This window comes from Armigeres subalbatus, chromosome 3 (assembly GCF_024139115.2).
Source record: "Armigeres subalbatus isolate Guangzhou_Male chromosome 3, GZ_Asu_2, whole genome shotgun sequence".
Taxonomy (NCBI): Eukaryota; Metazoa; Arthropoda; class Insecta; order Diptera; family Culicidae; genus Armigeres; species Armigeres subalbatus.
The window spans coordinates 78725333-78738336 of record NC_085141.1 but is presented as its reverse complement, the minus strand read 5'-3'; the positions used below and the strand labels follow the sequence as shown (position 1 = coordinate 78738336).

The following is a 13004-nucleotide window of genomic DNA, read 5'->3' as shown; positions in this document are numbered from 1 at the left end:
GGTGCCAGATTCAGCTATGCAAGTGCATAAACCTTCATTCAACAGTATGGTTCTGAAAGGACCCAACTTTCTGGCATCATTCTTTTCAAGTACCGACAACGACAGGTTGCACTTACCGCCAACACCAAGGAAATGTTTCTCCAGATACAGATTCGCAAAGAAGATCGCCGAGCTATGAGATTTCTGTGGAGGAATACACCGTTGCTGCCTGTAGTGGATAAGATTGGCATTAGATGTTGTGATAAAATTATTATAGCAAAATGCCATTATCATCAATTCCTTGAAATCTGCATTTGATATATGTTCTAATTATATGCACTCATTTATTGAGTAACTCGAATCAACGTGTATTGTGTTAATTTGAGCTCCATGGTAACGCAAAAATGTTTTTGGTTTTCTCGAGTTCGTGTCAGAACGAATCGACGACGGAAGTCAGTTTGCTGAGTATTGTTGCGGCGAACGCTCGAGCTCGTCCGGTCACGACAATGACGCAGCCGGTAGTGTTGAAATAGAGATTTTTTAGTTGGTTGAGCTCCCTGGAATTTCGAAATATCGGTGTCATCGAGGTCAGGTAAGGAAGGATATGTCCTGAGGAATTGTTAGAAACGGAAGATAAGATGAAAAATAACGTTCGAATGCTAGCGTCCCCGGTAGGCTCCCTGACGGAAGGGCAGAGGAGTAGGCCGGGTGACAAGAAAAGTCCAAAAAAAAAAGATGGCACATTAAGAAAAACAAAAATTAAAGCCAAAAAAGTTGGCAAAAGAAAATTAAAACACAAATGGAAAAACCAACATTAGATAAAGGATAAAATATGTGATCGGTGGATGGATGGACAAAATATGGAAAAAGGTGGAAAAATGGCAAAATGAATAAAAGACCTAACATTGGATTAAATTTGATTCGGAATTGATATGAATATTGGATACAACTATTATATTTGAAATTAGGATTTGAAGAAACACGGAATAATGAGGTATCTACTGTTTACTTCGATGAAACTTGCTTCCAGCTGGTAACAGCAGTAAAATGTGTAGACAACAACCTTCTGTGCACCATGTCTACGGTACTCGTCACTGGGTGGCGGTGGGCGGAGTTGGAATGGATTTTGATTGGATTTGAATTGGACTTGGATTGGATTTGTCGACTCTTACGAGTATCGAACCTCCGATATCGGAGTTCTCAGAAAAATTTAGTATCATCATTCCAACTGAGCCACCACTGTTCTCATTTGGATTTGGATTGGATTTGGATTGGATTTGGATTGGATTTGGATTGGATTTGGATTGATTTTGGATTGGATTTTGATTGAATTTGAATTGGATTTGGATTGAATTTGGATTGGATTTGTATTGGATTTGGATTAGATTTTATTTGGATTGGATGTGGATTGGATTTTGATTGGATTTGGATTGGATTTGAATTGGATTTGGATTGCATTGGATTTGGATTGAATTTGAATTGGATTTGGATTGGATTTGGTTTGGATTTGGATTAGATTTTCATTGAATTTGAATTGGATTTGCAATGGATTTGGATTAGATTTCGATCAGATTTGGACTGGATTTGAATTGGATTTGGATTGGATTTGGATTGGATTTGGATTGAATTTGGATTGGTTTTGGATTGAATTTGGATTAGATTTTATTTGGATTGGATTTGATTTGTATTTGGATTGGATTTGGATTGAATTCGGATTGGATTTGGATTGGATTTGAATTGAATTTGAATTGGATTTGGATAGGATTTGGATTGAATTGGAATTGAATTTGGATTAGATTTTATTTGGATTGGTTTTGGATTGAATTTGGATTGGATTTGGATTTTGATTGGATTTGGATTGAATTTGGATTGGATTTAGATTAGATTTTATTTGGATTGGATTTGGATTTAATTTTGAATTGGATTTGGATTGGATTTGTATTGGACAGCATTCGGATTGTATTTGGATTGGACAGCATTCGGATTGAATTTGGATGGCAAAGATATTTGCAATAGGGGCATCTCAATAAAATTTGGAATAAATCAGCTCAAGAGTAGAGGAGGGGGAGAATGTAGTGGACAAGATTGGCAATAGATGTTGTGATAAAATTATTATAGCAAAATTCCATTATCATCAATTCCTTGAAATCTGAATTTGATATATGTTCTAATTATATGCACTCATTTATTGAGTAACTCGAATCAACGTGTATTGTGTTAATTTGAGCTCCATGGTAACGCAAAAATGTTTTTGGTTTTCTCGAGTTCGTGTCAGAACGAAACGACGACGGAAGTCAGTTTGCTGAGTATTGTTGCGGCGAACGGTCGAGCTTAGAAACCTCGTCCGGTCACGACACTGCCGCAGATCCTTTTTGTTATGGATGTTTCAATTTTTGGCTCAGCGTGTTCGAAGCGTATTTCACAACACATAAAAAATGAAAATGCCAAGTACAGCAACAGTTCGCTAACTGGGCGCCTTTTAACTGGACTGTTTTTTAACTGGGCGTTCGCTAACTGGGCCAAAGCCCAGTTAAAAAGCAGTTATCCGTCAAAAAACAATAACAAAGACTGGGTGACGAGGGGATTCTGAATGGTATATTCTTTAAGCTTCATGTAAGACACGATCACAACACTGCATCGCGAATTCCCTCGTCAGCCCAGTTAAAAAGCAGCGTTCGGTAACTGGGCTGGTGTTTTAGCCCAGTTAGCGAATGGTTGCTGTAGTTTGAGAAGATCTTTCCAAGAGCGTTAAATGCCGTCCAAACATTATGTGGATAACTATCTGGATAGTTTCAATACACCAGAAAAATACGTTGCCATCGAAGTACGGGCTGTTCACGCGAAGACCGGATTGGAGATCCGGGGCTGGCTGTCCAATTCAACAGATGTTATGCGTGGGAGAATCCAATACCATCAATGCAGAAATGGAAATGGCCTAGTACCCAAGCGAAGACATACACGCGTTTGGCGAAAACTATGTCTGAAAATCATAACCTTCCTATCGAGCGCAAATTTTTTTTATTGGCTCGAGCACTCTAGCCTGGTTACGATCTGGTCATCGTATATATAAGCAGTACGTCGGATTCCGAGTTTGTTAAAGCCTTAGCAAATCTACGCAATCAGAATGGCGATTTGTTTCATCTCGGAAAACGTAACGGACGAATCAACTAAAGCAAATAATGAGGCTGTAAACCTATCGAACCACTGCTAATTTGCAGCACTACTTTCCAGAATAGAATTGGCCAAAAAAGAGCTCCAAATTTCGAACACAGCAGAAAAATTGAAGCCAGCTCACGCGTACCACATTAGACAGGCTGACGATTTTCGAACGTCTACTGCGATCTACTGCTTATACACTCCGATAATTCGACAAGACATGCAGGACCAAATATCGATGGAAGTGGAAGATCGGCTGGTCAGCATGCGCAGTAAGCGATCTCCAGCCTCCTTCAGTGGACAGGTGCTATCGGTGCTTAAGGTCGGTACACAAGTTTTACAACTGTAAGGGCCCAGACCATAGCAACCTGTGTCGCCGTTGTGGTGATGAAAAGGAAATACGATGAGGCACCATCTGCGTCAGCAAAAATCGAGCTTGTAACCACGATATGGATGGATCTTCGCGTCCCATGGGAAAGACGAACATAAAGAAGCCGTGCAAGTAACACAGCTGAATCACCAAGCCCGACCCACCGGTACCCGACCCAAGAGGTGGTACACTCCTCTGAGGGGGGTGTCACGATAGCCAAGATCAATGGTGTGTTCTATTGTTGTAGCTGCTATACTCCATCAAGGTGGCTGTTTGGGCTCGCCCCTTCCTGTGCACACCAGTGGTTTCTGCGATCTCTAGCAGCAGCCAAAATACGTTTATCTGCAGTGGATCTATCGCCCGGCGAGCAATGGATGTTGTTGCTCTTCTTGTGATCTACCACCGATAGCAGATCTGGGATCTCTTGCAATCTGCCACGGCATCCATCTTAATCGATATAGTGGTATCGCCATATACCGAATATCCATTGCAGCAACGAACGAGCAGCAGAGTTATCATTGTCTGTTGGTTGCTCTGTTGTTTAGTCTACCCATCGGCTGGTCAGCTGTTATCGCCATAGGAAGACGGCGCAGCAGCAACGATCGTCCTCCAGCGTAAATCATTGTTTATCTCCCTCTCATCCATGCCGCATTGTAGACGATCTGCTTCTTCTTCTTCTTCTTCTTATTGGCATTACATCCCCACACTGGGACAAAGCCGCCCCGAAGCTTAGTTGTCATTAAGCACTTCCACAGTTATTAACTGCAGGGTTTCTAAGCCAAGGTACCATTTTGCATTCGTATATCATGAGGCTAACACTTTTATGCGCAGGGAAGTCGAGACAATTTCCAATCCAAAAATTGCCTGGACCGGCACCGGGAATCGAACCCAGCCACTCTCAGCATGGTCTTGCTTTGTAGCCGCGCGTCTTACCGCACGGATAAGGAGGTGGCCATTAGAACAGTTTAACCAGATGATCGATAGGCTATCCTCTGATCTAGTGGGTCATGAGGCAGCCGCTGCACCAATCGAAGAGGTCAAGCGGTAATAGAGAAGCTGGACGCAGTGCTAGTTCCGCTTGCACGTTCAGAAGGAACCGGGTCGAGTAGCGTTTATCAGTCCTGGCCTGGCACCAGACTTGGACTGGAGGGTCAAGCAATCAGTTCGGTTTTTGCAAGGGTAAATCCACGTTGGACGCTATTAACTCGGTGGTAAAGACCGCCGAAATAGCGATCCAACAGAAAAGGCGAGATATTCGATACTGTGCGTTAGTGACACATGATGTGAAGAACGCATTCAACATAATTATAAACTGTACATGGATATTTTCCCGTGCGGTCGACAACAGTATCCTTTACTGTTGACAACTGTAAATGAACAATCTCATATAAAGTTTTAACAGTTTGTGGTACGGTTATTTGACAAATAACAACATGTTGAATGGGTTGTTAAGTTATGTCACCATAAAAAATCGTCTGTTTTCGCGTGCAAAATTTTCGCTCAACAGTATGATAAAATGTTGACATATAATGCAGGAAATAAAGAACATTTTAGAGACAGCATGTTATATGTTGACATTTAGTGATGTTGTCGAGCAGTTATGGTTGAATCGATCGAAAAGTATTCGATAACCGCAACGTAAACTGTGAAGCTATATCTTACATCGTAATAATGATTCTGACCATATAACATGTTGTTTTTAATTATGCGGGATATGTCATTGCGCTCTCGTTACACTGGCTTAGCCTGCCAGTAGAGCTGTAGAGTAGAGTGGGACAAGAGTGCGCGTGGGGTAAGAGTACGTTTCCGATTTTTTGAAGTAATGAAAATAGATAAACTAGCAGCACTGCATCAGTTTGATAGGTATTCTGGCCAACTATTATCATGTGTAGTTTTGAACGATTTGAATAAACAACAAGGGAGATATGGAGTTAGATAATTTTTTGGCCATTTTGCTAAAAATAACAATATACCATTTCGATAACCTATTATATAGAGCACTTTAAGGTGCCGAACACCAATCCGGTTGATTTTCCAAGAAGTCTTACTTGAATAAATTTTGGGACTGTGGGGTGAAAGTACGCAGGAACGGGTGGGGCAAGAGTACGCATGTGAATCTTCAAGTTCTGATGTCAAATCCGTATCTTTGGCCGAAATAAGACTACCTCCGAAGTGTAAAGTTCCACTAAGACAAAAGGGACAGAAATCGAAAATTATTACAAGTTTTGAGGATAAGTTGAAGTAATTTGGTGTTAGAAAGGATTTAGCGAACAAAGCACTGAAACATATTAATGAAATTGTATTATGACTTGTTGTACACCTAAACATAGTACGAAAACACAATTTCATCGATAGTTTCATTTAATCAAAAGAAACAACCATAAATTACGCAATGCTTAGCTGGGAGAGGTTGCGAGATGTATGACTGTTTTAGAGGATTCATAAAAAAGTGTGAGATAGGGGGGAGGAACTTTCTTTAAGGAAAATTCCTTTGTTTACGCCACGCGAAACCTGATATATTTTACCTCTGTAGTTTTTTGTATATAAAAAAAACAATGGTATTTAGTATGAAAGTTCACATTTCTGGGACCCCCTCCCCCTTTAAGAGTTACGTAATCTTTAAACATTCCCTAATATATGTTCATTAAACATCAATTAAATGTTATTAACTCTTATTTGTGTTAATATATACTTGAAGCACATGATTGGATAAATGCGTACTCTTACCCCACCCGATGCGCACTCTTCCCCCACCGGTGGGGTAGGAGTGCGTTTTTCACGTGTCTTGCAATAAGGATTCTACTAAAACGAATCACAATAATTTCAATATTTTTTCCACTGGGTAACATAGAGGAAGAGTATAAGAATCGTCGACATTGATTTGATATGCAGAAGCTTGCTTTATAAGGGCCACATGATCGATTGAAAACTGTGTTGAAAAAAGTGCGTACTCTTGCCCCGCTCTACTCTACCGGATTTTGGAAAGCTATTTCCAGAACCGCGTACTATTATACGAAACCGATGCCGGTCAGATAAGCGATCCTATTACTGCAGGAGTTCCGCAAAGTTCAATACTGGGCCGGGTATTATGGAACCTTATGTACAACGAGGTTTTGAAGCTAAAGTTCCTTCCTGGTGTTAAGATCGTCGGCTTCGCCGATGTCGTAGCCTTGGAGGTCTACAGGGAGTCAATTCCCGAGGTAGAACTGACCGCAGCACACGCGATCAGCGCGGTGGCGGATTGGATGAGCGCTATTCTTAGGTACGGCGGCCCGTCCTAGGCGAGAGCTCTGGGGGTAACCAGTTACCTGCGAAAACTGGAGAGCACGTACCGCTTGATATGTCTCAGAGTGATACCTGCCTACCGTATCATATCACACGATGCAGCCTGCGTGATTGCGAGCATGATGCCAGTCGGGCTGGTCATCCGGGAAGACGAGAAGTGTTTCGAGCTACGTGGCACCAGAGGATCCCGCGAACGCATCGGGGTGTCGTCGGATGCCAGATGGCAGCGCGAGTGGGATAAATCTTCTAAAGGTAGGTGGACCCACCGGCTGATACCTAATACAGGTATACCTCGATTATATGGACCCTCGATTATATGGACTTCGATTATATGGACTTTTTACCTCGATTATATGGACAATTTTTCACGCCCAATTTTTTTTCGTGATTTGGGTTTCTGAAAAGCTATTGAAATTCTATGTCATATTTTACATTGATTTTATATTTATTAGGGTAAATTGGGGCAGGTAAAGGCTAGTAAGTCATGTTTTCGAACTTATATATGAACTCCCACATTGAATCATACACACTCAACTCATTTTACAGTATTCGGTAAATTTTACCGAAATCTCAACAGCAGAACTGTTCGGTAATTATTTTACAGATTTTCTGTAATTTTTTCATTGTTCAACTGTCAAAATCTCCGAAAATCAGTACTATTATTTACCGAACAGTTCTGCTGTTGAGATTTCGGTAAAATTTCACCGAATTTGGTGATTTATTTTAAGTGTGTATGTTCGGCTGACTGGATTAATTCACCATTTTCACGTTGGAAATTTCGTTGTACTTATATATTGCATTAATCAACAGCACCTCGGCCACGTCCTTACAAATCTCTGCTATATGAAAACGAGAAGTGAATTGTCAGTCTGACAGTATGAGAAGCAAGTGATGAAATAAGGTTGCCGTATTTAACTGTTCGATCTTTGCTTTAAACCTTTTTCTGCTTTTGGGGCATGGAATTACGTGTAGAAGGGCAGCTGACGCATTAACATCCAACAAATTCGACCCACGGATTTTGTTAGTAGTATGTCCAGGAAACTGGAAGAGTTTATTTCAATGTGTGCTTATTTTTTTTTTTTTTTTGGTGAACTTGATTATGATTTGAAGTGTTAAAACCCAGATTAATCCACCTAGCGTTGGTGGTGCCTTTCTCGCATTTAGTTAAGACACCAACCTTATATGGGGTTTGTATGCTCCGATGTACCATTTTCTTCATAACTTTTAAACGCAATGACCGATCGTTATAAAATTCAATAGTGATCAACAAGATCAACAAGAGTCGATTGGTATATAATACTATGGGTCTCAGAGGCTTCTATAAAAAGTTGGTTTGCGGAGTGAAATGATAGCCTTTCGGTACAACTTAGTTGTACGAGAAAGGCAAAAACTGAAAAATCTACAAAAAGTCTTTATATTTAAATAAGTGTTGTCGAATATCCCTCGGCCGCATTCATATTTGTTCACCACAAGCTTGCGGATTATACTGATGCTTAAGGGCAGGAAGAGAAACTGAATATCCGGAATGTGAGTGTTGCTGTTTAACCGTTCAGCAAGCGAGTGATCCTTAAACGCTCATGCAGGATCACTTGGCCCGATTTAGAATTGGAATTAGGTCAATTTTTCTTCAGTCGTTTCAGGTTTTAAAAATTATGGGTTCTGTAGAAAAGTTGACAACGAGTCAAAGAATTAAATGAGACAATAAAACGAACCACAATTTTTGACAGGAAGGGTCAATTGGCACTGGTAGATGGATAGGATCCCTTATTTACATTCATAAAAATTAATCCCTATCAAACGCAACTTGCAAGTTACAAGCAAATCGGTTAAAGATAAGTGTCAGAAAAAGAGGCTGATTCTAAGCGCTCTTGTACATATTCAATAATGTATTTTGGCCATATTTTCTGATCCGGTCAATTTTCAATAGTAAACAATGGTTTAAAATTCTCCATCCAAATCAATTTGCTGCGATCAAATCGATTGAGAACAAGGACTGAAGTCCTTTCATATAAAGTTTGTTTTTTATGCGAATATATAACTTTCTCGTACACTCAGTGTTTGCTTTGTTGCCAAAACAGGTAGGCACTGTAATTAGAATTCCTACAAAAGTATATTATTGTGTACATTTTAAACTTGACAAACTCTCCATCACTAACGTAATCTTAGAATGGTGTGCAAGTTTGCGACTGGAAAAAGTTTACGTTCTTACAAAAGCTCATCATCTGCTGAGTTGTCATAAATAGGTCAAAACATGCGAATTGGACTACAGGAAAATAAATGGATATTTTTTAGTGTATTAAGACTTATTTTCATCGTATAACATAAATTTTGAGAAAAAAAAATTGCTTCGATTATATGGAAAATTCGATTATATGGACTTTTTTACATCGAAAAAGTCCATATAATCGAGGTATAGCTGTACATCGAGCAGGGTGGGGAGACCCCATGGGGAAGTTCACTTCCATCTGACACAATTCCTGTCAGGCTATGGCTGCTTCTGGTAGTACCTCCACAAGTTTGGGCACGCTGAGGGCCCCGTCTGCCCTGACTGCCCAGATGTTGATGAAACTCCAAAGCCTGCAGCTTGCAGAGAATCTGGCGTGCCGAGCAGTAGTCGACAAGCATGACTAACTTGTGATTGGTTAGTTAGAGCGAAAGCAGGCTGAGCGCGGGGAAGTGAATGAGATGTTTGCACATGTCGTCAACCGCAGTCGCCACCTCCAGGCATGGCAGAAGAGTGAGCGTATAGATGTGAGTTAGGACTGCACATACCGTAGCGTAGAAAAGTTGGAACCTATCGCTATCGACACCTCGAATCATGGCGAGTCAGCAGCATCCAAATCAGCCTCACATGGTATGTTAGAGGTGAGCATCCAAGTCAGCCTTGCAAGGCATGTCAGAAGTGAGAACCTAAGTAAGACCCACATGGTGTGACAGGGCGTGGCAGAAGTTTTAGTACCAGAAGAGGATCGCCTCGTGAAATCTACAGCGATCAAGGATCCAACTTTGCAGGAGCGAGTCTCGAATTGGCTGAGCAGATCAACGGTGTCAATAATCAACTCTCATGTTCCTTCACCAACGCGACCAACCCATGTTACATTCTGCTCCTCATATGAGCGGGGCCTGGAAGCGTATGGTAAGATCGGTCAAGACCGCTTTCGCGTCTTTGTCGACTAAAAAGTCACCCAACAATGGAATATATTGCACTATGCTTGCAGAAGCTGAAGGGATAATACACACGAGGCCACTAACATACAGATGTTAGACAAAAAGGTTGATATAGGCCAAAACTTTGTCGAAATCCAAGTTAGCATAACTTTGCATTAAAAACTCGATTATGATAAAACTAGGACGCAGAACCTCTTCTAGTATTTTGTTCTTATCTAAAATGTCAGATCGGTCCACGGGCACCGGAGATATGTCGGGTTTTCCGGGGACTTTAAAAAGATGCATTTTTCTTCTGCTTGTCATTTTGTGTGACGCTTGCTCTCATCATGTTTTATGCTTTCCTCATAAACTAGAACTAATTTGCAGACCTTTGCTAGCGGATAAAGCATCAACCAAGATCAACTAGGTCCGAGCTCTATATGACAGACAAAGAAAAAAAAAAGAATCAACCAAGAACACGCTGAGACACGGGCAAATATATCAAAATCCGATTATTCTAAGCAAAGGTATGCCGAAATTGTGCCTATCTCAACCTTTCGTCTAACTCCTGATCTCCCACTGAATTCTAAGGAACAGGAATCACTCACGCCCAACCATTTCATCAAGCTTAGTTCGTCCGGTGTAACTCAGCTGATGGAACAACCCACCAATCATCGTGAAGCGCTGAAAAACCTGAAATTATTACTGGACCAATCTTGGACCAGATGAACTCGCGAGTATCTCCCGACGATTTTTTGTTGCTTTCAGGAACCGAGGGAATTGCGCAAGTGTAGCAACATTTTGAATAGAAGTTCTTGATCATATGTACAACACACACATTCAGCTTGCAGCCGTGTAAACGAGTTGGAATAACATTTACATCGGCATTAAATGTTTGTTGGGATCGGATTGAACTTCTACACGGAAACAAATGCATACACACAATCATGAATAAAAATTCATGAAATCATGATTATAATTCATGATTTCAGGAACATTATTCATGGTACTGCGCAATCTTCAACAGTCGACAAAATGCATAACCGGTTATACTTCGAACACTCCCTTCTCAAGAAGTGAGAACGGCTGAAAGGTAGCACGCCGGACTCTCACTCGGTGTACTCGAGTTCAAAACCCCTGTTGAACTTTTTTTTTTATTTTTCCATCTCAACAACCAAATCGTAACGCATTGGTTGCGTTACGCGAAAATAAATCATGATTTATATTCATGGTGTATTTTCATAACATGAAAACACGCTGGATTCATGAAATCATGAATTATTTTCTCATTTTCGGGAACGGATTTTTACCCGTGTAGTTATATTGGATAGTTTTATGAACGGCGTGACTGTATTATTCAGCATATTTTGTACAACTGACATTACTACTAGATAGATAGGAATTTATTATTTCTGTTAGGTACACCAATTCACTTAAATAGTTTAAATGTAGAGCACAATCGCCGTTCCAATAATCAAGGTCAGAATCAACTACGCCCATTTGAAAAGAGTTGCAAGAGTTATACTTTTATGAATAGTCCTGCAAGTGAAGTAAGTTCCATCAGATCAGTTCATCTTATGTAGGCAGACTTTTAGAAGAACCATGACAAAGCGTCATTAAATAGCGGTACAAATCCTAGCAGCACTAGTCATATTAATTTCATTTCATGTATATGAAAAAACAGAAACCTCATTACAAGTTGTGTGCAGTCAGTGTACGTTCCATTCTAGAGATTCCCAGAACCAAAGATGCCGTCGATCAACGACTGTCTCAACTTATTAGCATTATCATATCACTTGTTTACTTTATTAGGCAGTTGAATACAATCCTGATACTACGATGGGAGAATCAATCACTATTGTAACAACTACAAATTTATGGGTAATGAATTTATACTTAAGAGCAAAAAAAATTACCATTATGAACGGTTTACTCATACGAATTCAAAAGTTCCCATGAGAGCGATGACCCCTTCCTCTAGACCCATTATCACCCCCGATGTGGTTAAAGTGCAAACATAAACAAAATAATGTCTGTACCTATATATCATAAACAAACTCTTGCCTAACCACCTCACCCAACAATATTATGTTATGCACTTTGTTCCAGCACCTGTGATTCCTCGCTATAAAGTTTAATCACTCCACCTGTTTCTTTATTTAGCGCTCACTAAAATATTAACCTAATAGCACATAACACCTATTTTTACAACGGGTGCTACACGAGTCTTCTCACGTTTCCGGTGTCACCGGATATCCCACTGCCAATATCGCTCAACTAATAGTCATATATGTGCCTAGTTAAAAGCACACGATACGCAACCACCCGTGTGCGTCTCCATCCGTCACCAAAGAAAGCGAACTGGCTGGCGCGAGTCGTGAGTGATGAAGTCTACTGCTTTTTCTCACATGACGCCGCCATCACCAGATGAACACGTGAGCGTATCGCTTTTCCTCCCTTTTATTCCGACGCAAATGAGAAAGCACCGAAGTCGTGTCACTTTTCATTGGGTGTAGGTGATTGTGGGATATTCTTTTTTGTACAGATTGCATCACTGGGGTTGGAAAAAACGCCTCACAGTGTGAAAATTTGCATTTTGCGTGATACCAACTACCTAAATTCGTGCTAACGAGGGAGTTAATTGTAGAGGAGTTTGCACTTACCTTCGATGTGATTTGTTTGATAAGCATGCTGAAACATGTCTCGTGATGGATCACTTTCGATGTCTTTACTCTCATGTCACTTAAAACACTGAACACCGCGCTCGGCTCGGCAATGGAATATATAGAGGGTTTTCCAATAAATGAATACCCGGCGTCGGGAGTGGAGAGCGAATGTAGTTTTTAGGGTGCATGGTCCTTCGAGTGTTCCTGTGCGACACCACCGTGACTGACGGCAACGACCAACCCGAGCAGCGTGCCCAGCGCAGCATTTCGATTGAGCTTCGCATATTCTAGAACGGGCTTGCACGTTTCGAACACGAGTTGGTTTTTAATTAATTCATATTAAGGGATAGTGTTGTAGAACGGTACCCGTTGAGGCAATGTATGAAATTCTATCTGGTTCA

The 13004-nt window shown here is 40.7% G+C and overlaps 1 protein-coding gene across 1 annotated transcript in view; it reads right to left on the bottom strand.

Moving 5' to 3' along the window:
* The window catches only part of LOC134225771 (b(0,+)-type amino acid transporter 1), a 261977-nt gene extending 249225 nt beyond the window's left edge, over nt 1-12752 (bottom strand). Inside the window, exon 1 of the mRNA XM_062706126.1 lies at nt 12601-12752. Within this exon, the coding sequence (XP_062562110.1) occupies nt 12601-12637 (37 nt within the window). The 5' untranslated portion in view covers nt 12638-12752. The remainder of the gene's footprint in view (nt 1-12600) is intronic.
* Nucleotides 12753-13004: the final 252 nt, after the last annotated feature.